At 41.9% G+C, this 19,579-nt stretch overlaps 1 protein-coding gene across 1 annotated transcript in view; it reads left to right on the top strand.

Annotated features, from left to right (window-relative positions):
- dapk2b (death-associated protein kinase 2b) overlaps nucleotides 1–19,579 on the top strand; it is a 127,266-nt gene that overhangs the window by 1,945 nt on the left and 105,742 nt on the right. The window contains exon 2 of the mRNA XM_052042353.1: nucleotides 7,775–7,923. Within this exon, the coding sequence (XP_051898313.1) occupies nucleotides 7,847–7,923 (77 nt within the window). The 5' untranslated portion in view covers nucleotides 7,775–7,846. The remainder of the gene's footprint in view (nucleotides 1–7,774; nucleotides 7,924–19,579) is intronic.

The following is a 19,579-nucleotide window of genomic DNA, read 5'->3' as shown; positions in this document are numbered from 1 at the left end:
AGTTAGTCTTGAATTTAAAGGGTAATGTGATCTTCAGATTAAAGTCAGAAGGAAGATTGAATGGAAAGGATTAGTGCATTGTTTCCAAAATCATCTGCCCTTTTGTTGAGATCCACACCCATGTCTTTGTCATTTTCACACGTGGTCAGGGTAATGGTCTCCTGGCCAGCCCATAGTCCCGGAAACTCTGGCTCACCCAAAACCCTGCTACACTAGGTTCTATTCACCTACCACTCTGTCCTCACATGCCTACCTGACTGTTGGCCACAACATTTAATGTTTTCCCTCCTCTGTCTATCTGAAACCTCCTGCAGCCCAATGTTCTCCAGAACTGGCAGCTCCTCTGACTCTGATCATTTGTGTGTTTCCCATTCCAGTTATTCCACTGCTATCAGCCATGTCTTCAATTGTCCAAACCTCTTGCCCTGAAATTCTTTGCATTAAACTCCCTTTCCTTCTTAAGGAATTCTTGGATTTTGGTCATGCATACTAATATCTTCTCTTTTGGCTTGGCCCTCATTGTTTGTGCTTTGAACTTGCTGGGTGAAGTGCAAGTTATGTTATTGATATGACATAAAGTTCAGAAACATTTATTTGATGTTCTTATACATCCAATAGAAGTTAGAATCAGAGAAAGTGACAGCATAGAAAGGGGCCACACAGCAAATCGTGGCTGTGGCTGAACTTTTAAAGTATTCCGTATCCATTGACACTGCCCATCCTTTCCTTCTACAACCCTGTATCAACACCAGGTTCAGCACAGAAATAGGCCCTTCGGCCCAGTAAGTCTGTGCCTGACATTAAGCACCATCAGTAATCCTACCTTAATCCATTCCATTCTCTCCACATTCTCACGAATTTCCCTTCATCTACACACTAGGACACACAGTGTGGCATACAGTAGCCAATTATCCGACCAACCTGTGCATTTTTGGGGTGAGGGATGAAACTGGAGCACCCACAATGGCAAGGAGAATGTGCAAACTCCACACAGACAGCACTGGAAGTCGGGCTTGAACCCGGTCACTCGAGCTGTGAGGCAGCAGCTCAACTAGTTGCCAGCCATTCACAAGGCCTTTGATTTAACTCCCCCTGCCTCCAAAACAGGAAGTCATTTAGTCATGTTTAGACCATTTACGACAGGGTTGTGATGTTGCTGTGAGCTGGGATCCTCCCTCATTCCCAATAAATTCTTCCATACCAGTGCCTGGAATGTGAAGTGGGGTTTGTAACAGCTAATTTAAGACCAATGAACAGGTGGTGCAGGGCACCACCATAGAGGTTGCTGACAACTAGACACAACATTCTGTAAACCAAGAACTTCTGTTGCTGATTGCAGATGCTTTGGATGAGGCTATTCTTGCTTCTCATACCATATACAACCGAGGAGGATGTGGCCCTTTATCTGATCAATGTCTGCAATTCTATTTGACAACCACAGCAGCTTCTGTTGGATTTTAGGTAGCTTCTGACAACTTTTCAGTAACTTCTGTTGAAAGTGCACTTGTCATTGAATTTTAAAACACAGAAGAAGCCCATTTAACTCATCAAGCCCATGTTGGTTCTCTGCAGGAGCTATCCAGTTCCCACCTAACCCCAAGTGGCTTAGAAGTTCTTGTTCCCCTTTTGATAGCTATTTTGAATTTTTCTTCCACTACAAGCCCTGGCATTGAGATCCATGTATTTTCTGTAAAAGAGGCATGCAACTTGCATATTTCCATTTTTCTGCTTTAGCTTGCTGGCTCAGTGTCCATTCTTGTGTTTGACCCATTTGATCATGACCTCTTGTATGTACAACACTTGGACATCACTGCAGAGTAAGTTTGGCTTGTGAGCACTAGAGTGGATGGGCAATGTGCAGAGTAAGGAGATCTGGAGTCTTGCCCAGGTTCACAGTCAGGCATCTTTTCTATTGATTTTTTTTCTTGCAAAACCCAGCCAATGCCACCAACTGCCTAGCAATTGTCAGTTTGTGAGGCCAGGAATCTGAACAATTCCTGGCCTCACAAACTGAACAATATTCTTGACTTTTGGAATGGGTTGGGGAAAGGGTTTCTGGAGGCAAACAGAAAGATGAAGGGGAAACTCAATGCTTCCTTGTGGGGTGTGTAAAGGACATTCCTGCCTGGAGACATCCCTAATAAAGACACTGCCTCACAGTTCCAGTGACCCAGGTTCAATTCTGACCCCTGGTGCTGTATATGTAGAGTTTGCACGTTCTCCCTGTGACTGCGTGGGTTTCCCCAGGGTGCTCCAGTTTGCCCCCACATCCCAAAGACATGCAGTTTGGTGTGTTAATTGGCTGCTGTAAACTGCTGCTGGTGTGTAGATGAATGGTATATTTTAGGAGGAGTTGATGGAACTCTAGGGAAGAGTAGGTTCCAGGGAAAATGAGCGGAATAAATAGGTTTGTTCTGTGAGCCGGCATAGACTCTATGGGACGAATAGTCTCCTCCTTTGACCTCAGGAACTACCTGGGCCTCCTGAGCCATAATCTACCCACAGCAAGTCATTTGGGGTTGAGCGCAGGAATGGGTACAGAAAGCAACTATTGGCCCCACCCTCAACTGAGTAGCTGCATCTTTAAACTTGCCTCCTGTGGGTATCAAGCTGAATAGATCTGGGGGCAACAAGGAGCCTGTGGGGGCAAGGCATTTTAAATCGCCCCCACCCCCACCAGTTTTCTGAGGGACGGTCAGGGAGGGGTGTGAAGGCATTTCAATGGTTGGGAAGTCGCTCCACGCTACGGGTGCCAGTGTTGGGGAACCTGTTTCATCAGTCCGTCCCAGTTCCCTGTTGCCGTTCAATGTAACTAAATCCGCCACTTGAGGCAGGGTTACAGTCAGTGCAGGAAGGCCTCACAAACTTTTCTACACTCAGGGCACAAGTTGCTCAATGGATGGGACAGCCACCTTTGATTGATAGATAAACACCAGTGCACATTTACCATAATTCTCACTTCGCCCCTCCCTCTGAGTTCCAGCTCTACTTTCTTTCTTCAGTTTGTGCTTGATTGTATTTGCCCTTTCAAGCTTGACTCTAAAGCTCTATCACGTTGCTCTCATTAGAGACCCAAGCAGCTCCACGGGGCTCTTCGTCTCATACCGATGTGTAATACATTCCAGCGGCCAGGAATTTACCTCGCATTTTTTGTCAGGGCTGCTTTCTGCTGAAAACTCACCATAACAATAAGCTTTGCATTCATGCTATGTAACAAAATGGGTGTTATAGTGACAATAAACCTTGAACTGTTTAACTTTTTTTCCCCAACACGTGTTAACAGGAAACCAAGTCTTCTGGTTGAGAAATGTAATCCTCAATGCAGAAAGATATACGGCTGTATGGGAGAGTTTTCTCTTGTCTAACTTTGAAGGTTTAGGATATATGTTATAATCAGATAGTCAAAGTCTTTGGGCACTCTGAGTGCATGCATCCAAAAATAATGAGCTTTTTTTTATTGATAGCTGGCAGGATGTCCACATAAAATACTTTAAAACTGACCCCAAGTACGTCAGCACTGTCCTCGCTTGTACACCACGGTGTCTGAATGTGAACCTGCAAACCCACACGCACATCCTTCGTTTGAAACACTTTCAATGCAGGGGCAGCTTAACACAGCAAAGGAGATCTTAATCTTGTTAATATGCAACTTTATAATCCTTAGGAGTTCATCTGTGAAAATTTGTGCTTTCAATTTTAAATATTTGTGCTTTTTGAAACATCTGATGTCAGTTTTTATGAAAATCAGTACCTTTCCTACAATATTGTTACCTTAACTCTTGAACCCTGCTGCCATCTCCATGGGGTGGATATGAGTAACGCCTTCTTTTAGTAATTGTGACGACGTACTCTAACCAACTCCTTGTCATTCTTCACCCCTTCCAACTAAATGCTTGCAAATTGTATCCAAAAAGTCAGACAGTGACCTTTGCCCCTTGAAATTCAATGGTTTGTTCTTGTAACTCCCAAGCACTGAATTTGTTTGGTTTTTGAAGCATGATTCAGCAAGATATCAGTCAAGAGATGTTACGTGCTAATTAATGAGGGGGGGGGAGAACAAAAATATTTTCTGTTGGTCTGACACCATGTCATTCTTATTTAAAATATACAGAATGGAAATATTAAACAGTTGCCAAATTCACAAGATGGATCTTTCATTTTATGAAGTTTATTCAGCCAACAAAGTAGGTCAGAACTTGTGGGAAAAATAATGAATGATGTGTGTCATCATTAGGGTAAAACACAGTCAGCAACTGGTGAAGTAAAGATATCCCATGTATTGCTTCAAGTTGCTGAATGATCTGTGCTACCATGAGCCTCAGATAGGTGGTCACCACTAACCTCTCTATTAAGTTGTTGCATTGGGACTTAATTGCCCATCAAAATTGCCAAAGAACATCAAATCCAGTAATTAGCAATTACCATGTTTAAAATCACACCTCTAGTTGAATCATCCAGTTTTGGATTCTCATTTAGTTTCCACATTGGAGGTTTTAGCATATTTTCCTTATTCTCCCTTCCCAATCCTCAGTCCTCATTGGTTGAAGGTTTGTCCTATCATTCACCATTGTCCCTGATGCCCTCATTGAGCCTTCATTATCTTCCATTCCAAGCAACTTTGAGGGGAAAAAAAATTTTAAGACAAAAATTGCAGGAATGAGGTCCAATTAATGTGATGAGTTGCCTATTCCAGCAATATCTGCTCTGGTATGGCTAAAGTTAGTTTTTGTTTTAAACATTAAATATTTTGCTAATGATTACAAAAAGAATGAACAATTGGTAAGCTGCTGGTGTTTGGCTATTGATGTTCTGATGTCATAAGTAGAAGGAGTTATTAGTCAATCAATTTTTATTTTTTGTTAGGTTATAAAGTAACAGCAATATTTGAAGTGTCTTTTGTGCACAGCACAAAATAGTATTTTACATCTAGCTGTTTTTGTTTGATATTTTAGTTGAATGGTTTGTTACATGCCCTTTAGATATTGGTGTTTTTGGCAGAGCTGGTATTTGTTATCGTTGAGAACATGGTAGTGGGCTCTCTTCTTCAATAGAGTAATTGGTGGTGAAGGTACATGTGCACTGCAGATAAAACCATTCAAGGATGTTTGCTCAAATCAGAATGCTGAGGACTTTGGAAGAACTTGGTGTCTTTTCCATATTTTGTTTTCTTTTTTTTTAAAGACTTGCATTATACTGATACAAGACCAATTTTATCTTCCATGAACAATTAAATCTGAGGGGATTTTACATGGGTTCCAATCCTTCAGTGCCCAGTGGTGGAAGGCTTCTAATCTGTGACCTTTTACTGTGGCTGCTCCAAGCTTTAGCCCTTCCCTCAACATGTAGTCCTGCCTTGGAACATGCCAGCCTGCAGCATTCAGTTGTAGATGTCTCTTTGAACTGGCAGACAGAGAAGCTCCAAGACGTGGGAGCCACCAAGTCTCGATCTTTGCCTAGAAGTTCAAGATCATGTTCTGATTTGGAGGCTGCTGCATGGATCAGAATGAGACATGCTGCTGCTTCTTCCTAAAGGCTCTCAAAGGAAGCCATGATCCTTCTATGCTGGGCTGTATGATTTGAAGACCAGAGACATCACGGCCTCCAGATTTTGCTGTTCTCCACCTCCCTGGAGGTTTTAGATGACATTAGGTGGGATTGTCTGGATCACCCATTATCTCAGGATGAGCTGACTATCTTTTCCTTAAAGAGAACAAAAACTTGTGGAAGCAAGTACTTGCTGGCTCAATTATGCATAACTTTGTGGGACTGGATCACCCCAGAAAATGTAGTGTCATGCTTCTAGCCAGAGTCGGAATCTATGAGGAAGGACATCGTCAACCTCATCTATAAGCAGAAGGGGAGAGATCGGATATTGGTAATCCATCCCACCTCATAATGTGGAAGACCAGATTCTGTCCAAGGTCTTCACCAATGGAGTCAAGTGTGTTCTGGGGTGCTGACTCACCTGGCCCAGACCTTCACTCTATCCAGCAGATTCCTGACTGCCTTGTGCAATTCAGGGATATGATTGTCTACATCCAAGGTGGATGCTTTCTTTGTAGCTTGGACTAGGAAATGGTCTTTTGCAGAGTATCTTGCATGTGTTTGATGGACGTGCTGTCCAAAATGGAGTCTGTGGAGGGAATCTGGAATTGGATACAACAGCTCCACATAAAATACGAATCAATGGATGGGAAACCAAAAGCTTCTTGATCAGATCTAAAGTCAGGCAAAGCTGCTTTCTCTCCCCTCCCCTCTCTGTCTCGTTTGTGTTGTATTGGAGTCCATCAGGAAGACACAGGTTTGACAGTGGTGGTGATACCAGACATGGGGGGAGCTCAAGTCAAAGCCTCGCTGGATCACTGTCCTCTGCATGGACTCACTGTCAGTCCACAGATCGGTGAGCACCTGCAACCAGTTCAAACTAGTTGTGGGGACCAGAGTGAACTGCAGCAAAAGTGAGCCCATGTGTTTTGGCTACTGGTCTGATTGATCCCTTGCCCACTTCTCTGTCAGGTCCAATTACTTGAAGTTGCTGGGAATCTGCTAGTGGCCTCCACAGAATGTCCTGAAGGTGCTGCAGGAAAAGGAGACAGTGACTCTGGCTAGATGATTTGGCAGAATGCCTTATCATCAGAATCTTCAAATAAGTGCCTTGGTTGGTGGTGAGAAGGATCTGGAATGCATGTTTCTCAAGGAGGTCTGGTTTGAGGATCATTCCAAACAACTGTGCTGCATTGGCTATTCCCAGGAAACTATTGACTATCGGCTCCATGCAAGATGTCTGTTAGGAACCAAACCTACACTGGTAAAGGGTTTAATAAGTTGAATTATCAGATAATTTGAATAAAATATTGTATTTATAAATTTTTTTAAAAAAAAGAAAATGCTGGAAATACTCAACAGGTCAGGCAGCATCTGTGGAAAGAGAAATTGAATTAACATTTCAGAACAATCTGGTTCTGACAAAGGATCCTTATGACCTGAAGCATCAATTCTGCTGAGTGTTTCCAGCATTTTCTGTTTTATTTCCGATTTCTAGCATCTGCAGCATTTTTTTTATTTTCATTAGGACATTAGGCTATAGAACCAGTGATTAGGGGCCAATTAATGTTCCGCTTGTATTCAAAAATGAAGATAGAATAGAGAACTATAAGTAATGACCTTAATGTCAGCGGAAGGCAGCAGGGTGACCTGCTATAGAGATTTTCAAGCTTATGAAAGAGTTTGATAGGATATGCATTGAGAAGGCAATGCCACTCGGAGATTAGAGCCAGCCTCTTTAAGATAGGTACTCATTAATTTCCCATTAGATTTATCCGTAACTATTCACCTGGTGGTACGAATGCAGAACTTGTCACTGCAAGGTGTAGTTGAAAAGAGTAGCATAAATGATTTAAAGGAAAGGTACGTGAACAGGAAAATGGAATAATTGATCAAGTTAGATGTATCGGTTGAAAGAAAGTTTCCATTGGTGCAGGTACTATAGAATCCCATAAAACTGAAATCGAAGTGGACTCCGTAATTTCCTGTTGATGCAGGAGCCATTACGTTTCTTTCATTGACATATCTCACTTTCTCTTGTTTACCCCCCCCCCCCCCAGCCATTTGGTGTGGCAAAGAAGTTTATAGAATTTGCACTTTTATGTTTAAATTGCAATAACCATAAATTCCAGCTTGCCATGCCACACAACTAAAATATTTTGCATCCACCCCACTCTCCCTTTCCCTCCAACTACAATGTTTCCTGAGGTGTTTTTTTATTGTTTCATAGATGCCGGATGCTGTGTATTGAGAGTGGATTTTGAGCACCTTTGAATGATATGGTCTGTTGAATTGGCATCGAATGAAGACATTGGGCATGGCTTCCTTTAAGCAGCAGAAGGTGGAGGAGTTTTATGAAATAGGAGAAGAACTGGGAAGGTAGGAACGTGATGGGTTATCGTTGCATATTTTTCCCCACTAAGCTTAAATTGATGCACAAAATTCATCCTGATGACAGATGTTTGTTGACCTGAAATCTCTGTGACCTCCAGTGTGGAAGCTACGCCAGCCTTGTGTTGTACTATGTCTATAGTATTTTGTCTGTCTGCTCTGTCCCAACTTGAAACAACCAAAAGGAAACAATTTTAAGGCTGGGAATCTGAGGCCATGCAGCCTTCCGTCCCTGAGCTTTCACTAGTTGTGGTCTGCCACCCATCAGTTAAGAAGTATTGAGTATTTAAGTCCACTGGTACAAGTTTTGCAACCCATACAGCTGTTGTTTGACTACCAATGCTGACCAATTTGAAATAAATGTTATCATTAATTTTAAAAGAATGTTTTCCATTTGATGTTACTTACAATTGGAACAGAAATGTATTGCGAGATCCCTCTGAAGTACACCATCTTATTGTCAAAGGGCCTTTATAATAATATCACCATTAAACTACAGACGTAGCTTGAGAGAGCTGTGATTATATGAGGAACCTGGGTTTGTTGTTTTAGAATCACAAGATGTAAAGCCATTACTGCTGTTGAGTGAGTAAAACATTCATTCACTGAAGGCCACCAACTCGATTTTGTGTCTGACCACATTGTTTTCTGCAAACCTTCCTTTTGTTGTTTCTCATGCCAGTTATTTTGCCTCACCTGTGTTTGATATCCACTCAATTCTCTGTTGCATTTCTGATGAATCTGTACCATAGGTTGCTGTATTACCGGTAACCTAGACATTGACCCTGAGCAAATAACTTCCCCCAGGTTAAGATATCAGCAACTTAGTTGAACTTGGCTGCTTTAGTATTGGAGTTCAGAATTCTTTTTGGCTTTGTTTGGCTGTTCCACAGTAAGCAGGTGTAGAATCTTTAGGGGCTAATTTTGGACTGTTTATGGAATTGCACATGCCTCCCATTTATTTAGTTCCTTTTGAAAACCCTTGACTTTATCAAATTAGTTGAACTGCCTATCTCTCAATTAGTGGATTACTTGTACTACAAATAGCGCAACACTATTACAGCGCCAGTGATCAGGGTTCGATTCCCGTCGCTGTCTGTAAGGAGATTGTGCGTTCTCCCGTGTCTGCGTGGGTTTCCTCCGGGTGCTCCGGTTTCCTCCCACATTCTAAAGACGTACGGGTAGGTTTATTTGGGGGTTTAAAATGGGTGGCGCAGACTCGTTGGGCCGGAAGGGCCTGTTACCGCGCTGTAAGTAAAATTTTAAAAATTTTTTTTAAAAATTAGGAACTCAAGATCTTAGCACAAAATCTTGGGGAACTCCAATCTGTTCCCTCTAAGTGTCTGCAGGTACTGCCTTTTAAAAATCCAGATTTCTTTTCCTTAAGCCAACTTATCCTCTTTTCAGTGTTTAGCCTCAATCACAAGCTTTATATCATTGGAGTTTGATCAGGAACGGGTGTCAAAAGGGCTTGCGTTATAAGATTTTTTCAGTTCATTTTTGTTGTCTTCTTAAAGAAGTTGAGCAAGATCAGGCAAGTTTTGCTCATTTTGAATCTGTTTTTCATTATGTTTACTCTGGTTATTTTCAGGAATTGCAGCTTCTGCTTGCTTGTATACACAACCGTGAAATTCCAGGGTAAAAAATATTTTCAAAAAATTGAAAGACTTCTAATTAGATTGAAGCTTTCAGGAATGTAGAGCAGTATATGGAACGGTATCTGAAATCGCCTTGAGGAAAGAAAGGTAATATTTTGGACTGAGAATTGATGAGGAGAGTTCTCAAGACTTTGCTTGTAAACCTGCTTTACCTTCTCTTATTGTGAATACATGTTTAAAGGAGCTACGTGTGCACATATATCATTGGTAAGCCGATGGAGAAGATCCTGAGAGGCAGGATTTATGAACATTTGGAGAGGTATAATATGATTAGGAATAGTCAGCATGGCTTTGTCAAGGGCAGGTCCTGCCTTATGAGCCTGATTGAATTTTTTGAGGATGTGACTAAACACATCGATGAAGGGAGAGCAGTAGATGTAGTGTATATGGATTTCAGCAAGGCATTTGATAAGGTACCACATGCAAGGCTTATTGAGAAAGTAAGGGGACATTGCTTTGTGGATCCAGAACTGGCTGGCCCACAGAAGGCAAAGAGTGGTTGTTGAAGGGCCGTATTCTGCATGGAGGTCGGTGACCAGTGGTGTACCTCAGGGATCTGTTCTGGGACCCTTACTCTTTGTGATTTTTATAAACGACCTAGGTGAGGAAGTGGAGGGATGGGTTAGTAAGTTTGCTGATGACACAAAGGTTGGAGGTGTTGTGGATAGTGTGGAGGGCTGTCAGAGGTTACAGCGGGACATAGATAGGATGCAAAACTGGGCTGAGAAGTGGCAGATGTTCAACCCAGATAAGTGTGAAGTGGTTCACTTTGGTAGGTCAAGTATGATGGCAGAGTATAGTATTAATGGTAGGACTCTCGGCAGTGTGGAGGTTCAGAAGGATCTTTGGGTCCGAGTCCATAGGACTCAAAGCAGCTGCACAGGTTGACTCTGTGGTTAAGAAAGCATATGGTGTATTGTCCTTCATCAATCGTGGAATTGAATTTAGGAGCCAAGAGGTAATGTTGCAGCTATATAGGTCCCTGGTCAGACCCCACTTGGAGTACTGTGCTCAGTTCTGGTCGCCTCACTACAGGAAGGATGTGGAAGCCATAGAAAGGGTGCAGAGGAGATTTGCAAGGATGCTGCCTGCATTGCAGAGCATGCCTTATGAAAGCAAGTTGAGGGAACTCGGCCTTTTCTCCTTGGAGTGGCAGAGGATGGGGGGGGACCTGATAGAGGTGTATAAGATGGAGAGGCTTTGATCGAGTAGATAGTCAGAGGCTTTTTCCCAGGGCTGAAATGGTTGCCACAAGAGGACATAGGTTTAAGGTGCTGGGGAGTAGGTACAGAGGAGATGTCAGGGTAAGTTTTTAGTGGTGAGTGCGGGGAATGGGCTGCCAGCAACGGTGCTGCAAGTGGATACGATAGGGTCTTTTAAGAGACTTTTGGATAGGTACATGGAGCTGAGAAAAATAGAGGACTATGGGTCTCTAAGGTAGGGACATGTTCGGCTCAGCTTTGTGGGCCGAAGGGCCTGAACTGTGCTGTAGGTTTTCTATGTTTTCTATCCAATGAGTTTCATTCTTCCATTCTTGGTTATCCTCCAGAAAGTGTATCAGTAACATATTAGAATTTATAATTGACATAGAACATGACTTTTTTTTTTCTATTTGTAGCCTAAGTTTTAAATGAGGAAAAGTTAATTCAAGGTTTTGGGCATTGCAATAGAAGCATGTACTAACAGCAGAGTGACACAGCTAGTAGAGCAGCTGTCTTGCAGCTCCTGCAACCCAGGTTTGATTCTGACCTCTGGTGCTGTCTGAGTGGAGTTTTCATGTTCCCCTTGGGGTGTGGGAGAAAACTGGGGTACCCGGAGGAAACCACACAGTCACAGGTTGTTAGGTTAATAGTTCGCTGTAAGTGACCTAGTCTGTAGGTGAGTGTAGAAATTGGGGCGAGTTGATGGAAATGTGGGGAGAATATAATGGGATGAATGGGGGGCTTGGTGCTCTGTGCTGTATGACAGTGACTTGCATACAAAGTACAATGTAGATTAGATAGTGGTTATGTGACCTAAGCCACCTCCTCTTCTCTACCCTATTAACAATCCTTTGTTCCATTTTGTTCAATGCATAATTTTCATTTAGACATTCTTTATGGAATAGAGTTCAATATTTTCTCATCAGGCTAAGACTTAGAAAACATCATCCCCAAGGAGAGACCGGGATACTTGATATTCATTTTCCAGCAATCCCAGCATTTGTTACTCTTGATGATGATCCGCAGTCTTGAACCGTTGCTGTCCTTCTGGTGAAGGTGCCCCCACAAAAATGTAGGAGGGGGAATTCCAGGATTCAGTCTCGGCAATGATGGAGTGGGAACAGACCTCCAGGTCAGGATGGTGCACAACTTGGAGGTGGTGGTGTTCACATGCACTGATGCCCTTGGCCTTTTTGCTGTTAGAGGTCACAGGTTTGGGAGATACCGTCAGAGTAGCCTAGGGAAGTAACTAGTGGATTTTGGAGATGTATGCACTGCTGACATGGTATGCTTGAGGTGATGGATCTCATAGTCCTGTAGTAGAGAACCAGGCCTTTCATTTCTTAGAATTCCTATTGGCCCAGCATGTCCCTGCCTCCCAATTTGCCTACCTCCATTCATCGTATTAGTTTCACAGCCTTCTATCCTTTGGCAATTCAAATACTTGTCTAGATACTTAAATGTCCTGAGAATGTCAGTCAAGTGGGCTGCCTTGTCCTGGATGTTGTCAAACTGCTTGAGTCCCATTAGAGTTGTATTATCCAAGCAAGTGGAGAATATTCCAAGATGCTCCTGACTTGTGCCTTGTAGATGGTGGAAAGACTGGTGTTTCAGGAGGTGAGTCCCTTGCCACAGGATGACCTGCGTTATAACCACGTGGCTGCTCACTGGGTCCCTAGGAAGTTGATGGTGGGTGAGTTGCAGACAATAGATGCTTAGGCTCTCTTGTTGGGACGATTTCCACTCGAGAAGAGGATGAGCATTTACAGAAGAGGGTTTAAAATTGTCAATGGTTTTGGAGAATGGAGAACAGCCCTTCGGGGTCATTGTTGTGAGATCACAAAGATACAAAGCGATTTCTTCAGTCTAATTTAGTAGAACAGTGAGTGTTTTCAAATAGGAGGATCTGATCTTTTGAACAACTTAAAGGAAATATGTGAAATAGTGGCAGGTAATGATATTGGTTGTTAATTCTGTCATGCAGAAATGTGAGCTGACAGTTTGCTTCTCCACCAATAGCCTCTAAGGCATTAATTGGCATGTTCACTTCCAAGTCTGCTGCTGTTTTACACAATCGATCAGCTCAAATGTAACATATAATATTTGGGTAGAGGGTATAGTGTGAAATGTGGCATATTTAACAAACTGCCAGTTTTAAATGAATTACCACTTTTATCAAGGAAAATTAATGCGTGAAATGGATCAAACTATTTTTTCAACCAATTTAAGTACTACTGCAGTTCCCCTCACTGCTGTGAAGGAGCAGGCAGCTGCTAGCTGGGAGTGATGGATTAATAGAACCAGTTGCCATCTAATGAAGGGCCTCTTTTAACAGTCATAAACTTAAAAATATTTTCACAAACTCTCTCATAATTAGGACTGATGTGAATAACTTGCATAGAGTAGATTAAATGTTTTTTTTAAACAAACACATTTTTCGCACACTCCACTGAGTTCACATATTCTGCCTCTTTCCTTCAGTTTTGGCACAGACTAACTTTAGCATTGTCCTTGAAGTTTCAGTTTTGAAGAATCCATTGATTGCATTATTTTAAGTAATGGGAATTTTTATTCTGAGTACATTCATAAGCTTAAGTCTTTCAAGGATAGTTATTGACCTGTAATCCAGGAAACTTGATAAATAATATTTTCCATATAAATTTGAGCATGTTGTCCCTGAGCTTGTAGTAATTGATAGATTCTAGTTCATGGACCTCCCCAGGGTTTTTCGCACAGTGCAAGTGTGAAGTTGGACTGTAAATGAATTTAAAGGACATTGAAGTGATGAATCGATGGATAATGATGAAAGTAGTAAACTTTTGAAACAAGTACACTACTGCATAAGATGTTGGTCTAGAATCTGTCATGGAGTTGTACAGCATGGAAACAGTCCCTTCAGCCCACCAAGTCTGCACTGCCATCAACCACCCATCTACACTAATTCTCCCCACATTCCCATCAATTCCTCCTCCAGATTCTAGCACTTGCCTACACACTAGGGCAACTTTGTGGCCAATTAATCCACCAAGACATCTTTGGGACATGGGAAACTGGAACATCCAGAGGGGACCCACGTGGTCCACATTGACAGCACCGGAGGTCAGGATTGAACCTGGGTCACTGGAGCTGTGAGGCAGCAGCATTATTAGCTGCGCCACCTTGTTGCTGAAAGTAGGAAATCCTTCAACAGATGGGCTAATTTACCATCCCATTCCATTGATGGGAGTCTGGAATGATGCTCATAATTTCAAACATTTGGAAGAGGAGGCAAGATAGAATACCAGATAAATCTTAGTTTTAATTTTTATTTATAGTAGACTTTTTTTTAATCTAAAAGGGAATTACTGCAGAATTGACCTGTCACATAAAGCACTTTAGCCCCTTATTCCTGCCAACAACTTTCAAAATTTCTGTCACCAGCATTGAAGGCATTGTGCAGTGATCAGCTGGCTACACAACTACTTGTGAAAGTGTGTTGTATTTCAAGGTCAGTGGAATGATACAAGTTTCACTGGATATTAAATTTTTCATCTTTATAGTTTTATAAATTCTTCCAAAGTTAAGTTAATATTTTTGTTTTAATATCTCTAATTTTGGGTCTTAAGTGAACGCAATATGTTAATCAGAAATGTAGAACACAGGATACTTCCAAGAGCTGTGGATATTTGATAACAGATAGTAGCTGTACAAATTAAACAATCGATTTGCATTTCTGATTGGAGAAGGACATTCCTTTAGAACAGAGATGAGGAGGAATTTCTTTAGCCGGAGGGTGGTGAATCTGTGGAATTCATTGCCACAGGTGGCCGTGGAGGCCGTCATTGGGTATATTTAAAGCGGAGGTTGATAGGTTCTTGATTAGTAGGGGTGTCAAAGGTTACGGGGAGAAGGCAGGAGAATGGGGTTGAGAGGGAAAAATAAATCAGCCATGATTGAATGGCGGAACGGACTCGATGGGGTTGAATGGCCTAATTCTGCTCTTATTGTCTTATGGTCTAAATATTGATTTTGAACAAAAAAATAAGAGGCTAAATCTCTTGAGTATCTCAAGGTGGATAAACAAAAGTGTGATTAAGCTATTTTAGAACACTTATTGGTCTCTGACAGCATTGAGAAAGATCTCTAGATTGGATATATTTGCAATACAGTGTCTGGTGTCGGGTGTGAAAACAATGGGGTCTGCCCATTGTAAGCCCTCGATGTTGGGTATGTTGGCCTGGGAGAGGACACTGGCATTGGTTTACTTATCCTACCGGTGAATTTGGAGAATTTTGTGGAGACCGTGTTGGTGGTATTTTTCTAGAGATGCTGCTCCAAGTAGTCTAGGTCTCATAAGCATGTCAGAGGACAGGAATCACTGTTGCCTAGTTGACAATCAGTCTGCTGCTGGTTCTGGGGTCTTGATTTATCAAATACCCTTTTCCTCAATCAACCAAGGCTGTACTGGAGCATTGAGGGTGGTGGAGAATTTCATCATTGTTGTCTGTTTTAGGCTAGAGGTGGCTCCTGAGATGTGGGAAGTGGTCCACATTTTCCAGGGTATTACTATGAACAGTCATGTACAAGGGCCATTGACTTCACCTCCTACAGTTTTCAGTTGTGGGGACTATTTGGACACAGAGAGAGATACAGAACAGAAATGGAATCTTCACTGACCATCAAGCCATCATTTTTGCGCTAATCCCATTTTGTTCTTCCCACATTCCCACTAACTCCCCTCTGATTCAGTACTCGTATACACACTAGGAGTAATTTACAGTGGCCAATTAATCTTCCAACCTACACGCTTTTGGGATGTGGGACGAAAATGGAGCTCCGAGAAGAAACCCACGTGGTCACAGGGAGACCATGCTATTGAGACAGCACCCAAGGTCAGGATTGAACCTTGGTATCTGGAGCTGTGAGGCACCAGCTCTACTAGCTGCACCATAGCTTGTTATGTACAAGTAGGCATTAATTTGTGAATCTGGATATTGAGCATGGATCATCTATTTAACCACATGGTCACATCGCATGCACTTGCAGAAATCAGGAATGCCTGGTCACCTTTCCTTTCTGCAGCTGAGACCAGTTTCAGTGGTGCTGCTACTTCCTTGGGTGACATGAATTGTGCCCAGGCAATCTTTAACCAGTAATCAACATGTCAGCTATTTGTACTTTTAAGGAAGAGGGATGGTTCCTTACAAACAATTGATTTTGAAACAGATCTTATAATAAACTGAACTTGTGGTATTTGTACACTGCAACCCTTAGATGGTACTCCAGTGATAACCATGAGAAAATGTAAACCAGTCCAAAGTTTTTTTAACTGTCTTCAGAATGTTCTTTAATATTTCTTAAAATTTAAGGTCAGATTATTGTGCTAGAAGGAGGGAAAATATATAAGCACTTTCTTTAAAAAAAATTGCAGAAAGACATTTTTGTTCTCCAAATATAAAATGTTGTCAAGTTAATCATAGTTTTTGCCGGAACTAGCTGTGAACAGGACTTCCTCTTACACCATCAATTTTGAGACTTGTTACAGCTTTGTCAGGTCCAAGGCTGTTTGTATACTACTCACCACTGCTGTGTTGGATAAACACAAACTTAACCACACTATCTTTCAGCCTCTCAGTGACTCTAATTAAAGCCACTATCTTATTTTCTTTCCTTTTGCTGTATATTATTCCCACTAGTTCAACCCGAAAAATGATGTGTTAGTGTAATACATTTGATTTGGTAGGTTTTACTCAAGTCCTGAAGAGACTTGGAGCAGAATATAACTCCAGAAGGTGCCCCATCCTGTTCTGTAATAAGTTCTTTTTCTGCCTGCACGCCACCTCTGAGGACTGTAGTATACTTTCATCTTGCTGCTCTAGAGTTGGGGGTGGGGTGGATTGGTGCTAAACTTCACACTTCAGATCAATTCCTCTTTCTGGAAACTACCCAACTTCATTTCCATCGAAGGGTGAAGTTGAAAATACTCCTATTTTTATCAGGTGTACAATAGCCAGTAGCATGGCAGTTAATGTTGTGGTTTCCCAGGGACCTGGGTCTGATCATGAGCTTGAGTGTTGTGCATGTACATGTTCTCCTCATGACTGTGTGTGAGTTTCCATCCAGTGCTTGGGTTTCTTCCCACATCCTCAAAACCTGCTGCTAGGTTAAGTGGCTACTCTAAAGTACCTCTAAGAGCAGGTAAGTAGCATAGAAATCCAAGGGGAGTTGATGTGCATGTGATGGAGAGTAAGTTGCAAGGCTACAAGGCGGGGAATGAGAATGGGATTGCTGGGATGAACCTGATGGGCAGAGTAGCCTCCACCTATCCTAAGGTAAGTAAGTTCTACCTTTCTACTGGCTATAGCATGTGGTGCTGGTAATGCAAAGTGATACTTGCAATACACATAAATGATTTGGATACAAGTGTGTCAAATTTACACTTGTATGAAGTAACACTGGCAACAGGTTAGCTGACCTGCGCTGTGCATTACTGCGCTACTGATGTTATTTGGCTAGTTGCTACATTTAGTGAAAATAATTCCCAAATTTGAAATTCCAGCATTTCCATTCAGTGTAAATATCCAGTAATTATACCGGGGGAACGTTTCCACAGAAGGAAAATTCATCAACTTTTCCTTGCCTTCTCCCTGTTCTAGGGGGAGGTGAATGTATGTTGATTGACACCTTTGCATTGCATGTTGCCATTTTGGATTGAGCAAGTGCAAAATCATTAGGTAACAGTGCAAGATTTTAACTACCCAAAAGTTAACTGGGATACACACAGGGCACAGAGTTGCTGAATTCTGGTCAGAGGTTTTTTCTTAGCCAGTATGCAGCAAGCCCAACATGGCGAGTACTTGGGATTTGGTTTTGGGGGAATGAAGCTGGGCAGGTGGAAGGAGAACCAGTGGTACTAATCCAGTTACATTTAGCACAGTTAGAGAAATGTACAAGGATAAAATGGGAATAAAGGTTCTAAAGTAGATGAAGACGAATTTTACCAGAGTGAGAAATGACTTGACAAAGGTGGATTGGAGACAACTATTTGCTGATAAATCAGCAATGGGAGGCATTCAAGAATGTGGAAGGTGCTATATAGATGCATGACTTTTTTTTGTGCCACTGGGGTAAGGTAGCAGAAGGCTGCTGGAGTTCTGTTTGTAATCTGCTCCTTTACTTCAGGAAATGAGGGAAATGGCTGCTTGCATTTACTTCCTTCACTTCCCTTTGAAGGATGTAGAACCCTATCTGAGAGCAAATGTGAAGAAGGTATAGATTTTTAAACCAGGTCATTTCAGTTACGTTAATGATTGCCAACTTCCTGTCCTTTAGATTGCAACTCCAAACTGCACTGTAAGGGATAATCCTAGTCCAAAATGAAGGGTTTCTTCTTGGGTAATAACATACATGTGATTTCCTTCCCTTGATAAAAAGAAACTTTGTGATCATGTGTATTTTGAATTAGCAGTGAAATATATCCCCCAGAAAATAAAGTATTTTAAATAAAGCATTTTAAGCTAAATATTCTGCCTTCAGGCAGGAAGTACAGGATCCTGAAGTCCCACATGTCAGGTTCAACAATAGCTTATTCCCCACTGCCACGAGGTTTTTGAACTGACCTGAAAGCCCCTAATTGTACTTCGGACTATATTTCCCTCAATTTACACTAATGTTGTCATGTTATTTTTGTGTCGAGTGAGTTGTGTATAACTTAAGTTTATGTAATTTATGTTTGTAATGTACTGTGCTGCTACTGCAAGAAGCTAATATTCATGGCACATTATACCCTGAGTATGTATGCCTATGACAATAAACTTGAACTTGGACTTGAATTTACTTAAGGAAACAGCCACAAGTTTCTTTGTTGATTCTCCTTCTGTCATGGGTCAGTGAATAGTACTCTCTCTTTGGAACACATAATCTAGGCTGACACTCCTACTGTAGATGTGAAGAATTGTTGTACTAGTAAAGGTCTGTATTATGGAGGAGACATTAAAATGTTGCTCCATCTCTGCTCTTGAGTGGAAATGAGAGATCCCATAGTGTCGTTAGAAGAACCTCAACTGAACATTTCTGACCAGGGCTGGGAACTGGGAGGCAAAATTTGGTCTGATCTTGATTCTCATTCCAAAGAGTAATAATTGGAATTAGAACAGTCTTTATTAATTGACAACTCATCTGTGTGTATCCCATGGCAGGCAAGACCAATTTGACGTGAATATAAGGTTGTCATCTACCCCCAAATAGGGTCAGTGCTGTTGATTGCTGCTCTGTATTGAACAATAACAAGGGTAGCACTGAAAGTAGCAAGAGCACAGAATGCATCTGGCTGGGGGACTAAAATGTCCATCACCAAGAGTGGCTTTGCAGCACCCCTCTGACTAAATTGGCCAAGTCCTGAAAGACATAGCTGAGCGATCCAACATGAGAGAGAAATTACGACTCTGTGCACCTACAACAGGTAAATCCGCCCATGAAAGCGTTGGTAAGAGTGACCTCTGCATATCCATGTGGAGACTTCAAACTCAGGGTGCAAAAGGTTTACTGAGTTTTTTGAAGTGGTGACCAACAGAATTGATGAGGTTGTCTATATGGACGTTAGCAAGGCCTTTATAAATTCCCGCATGGTAGGCTGGTCTGGAAGGTTAAGTCACATGGGATCCAGAGTGAGCTAGGCAATTGGGTTCAAAATTGGCTTGATGGAAGGAGTCAGAGGGTGGTTGTGAAGGGTTGTTTCTCTGATTGGAGGCCTGTGACCAGTGGTTGTGATATATATAATATATCTCGCTATCTCTCTCTCTCGCT

Source organism: Pristis pectinata, chromosome 32, assembly GCF_009764475.1.
Source record: "Pristis pectinata isolate sPriPec2 chromosome 32, sPriPec2.1.pri, whole genome shotgun sequence".
In the NCBI taxonomy this organism is placed as follows: Eukaryota; Metazoa; Chordata; class Chondrichthyes; order Rhinopristiformes; family Pristidae; genus Pristis; species Pristis pectinata.
This window is presented reverse-complemented; position numbering and strand designations above follow the sequence as displayed.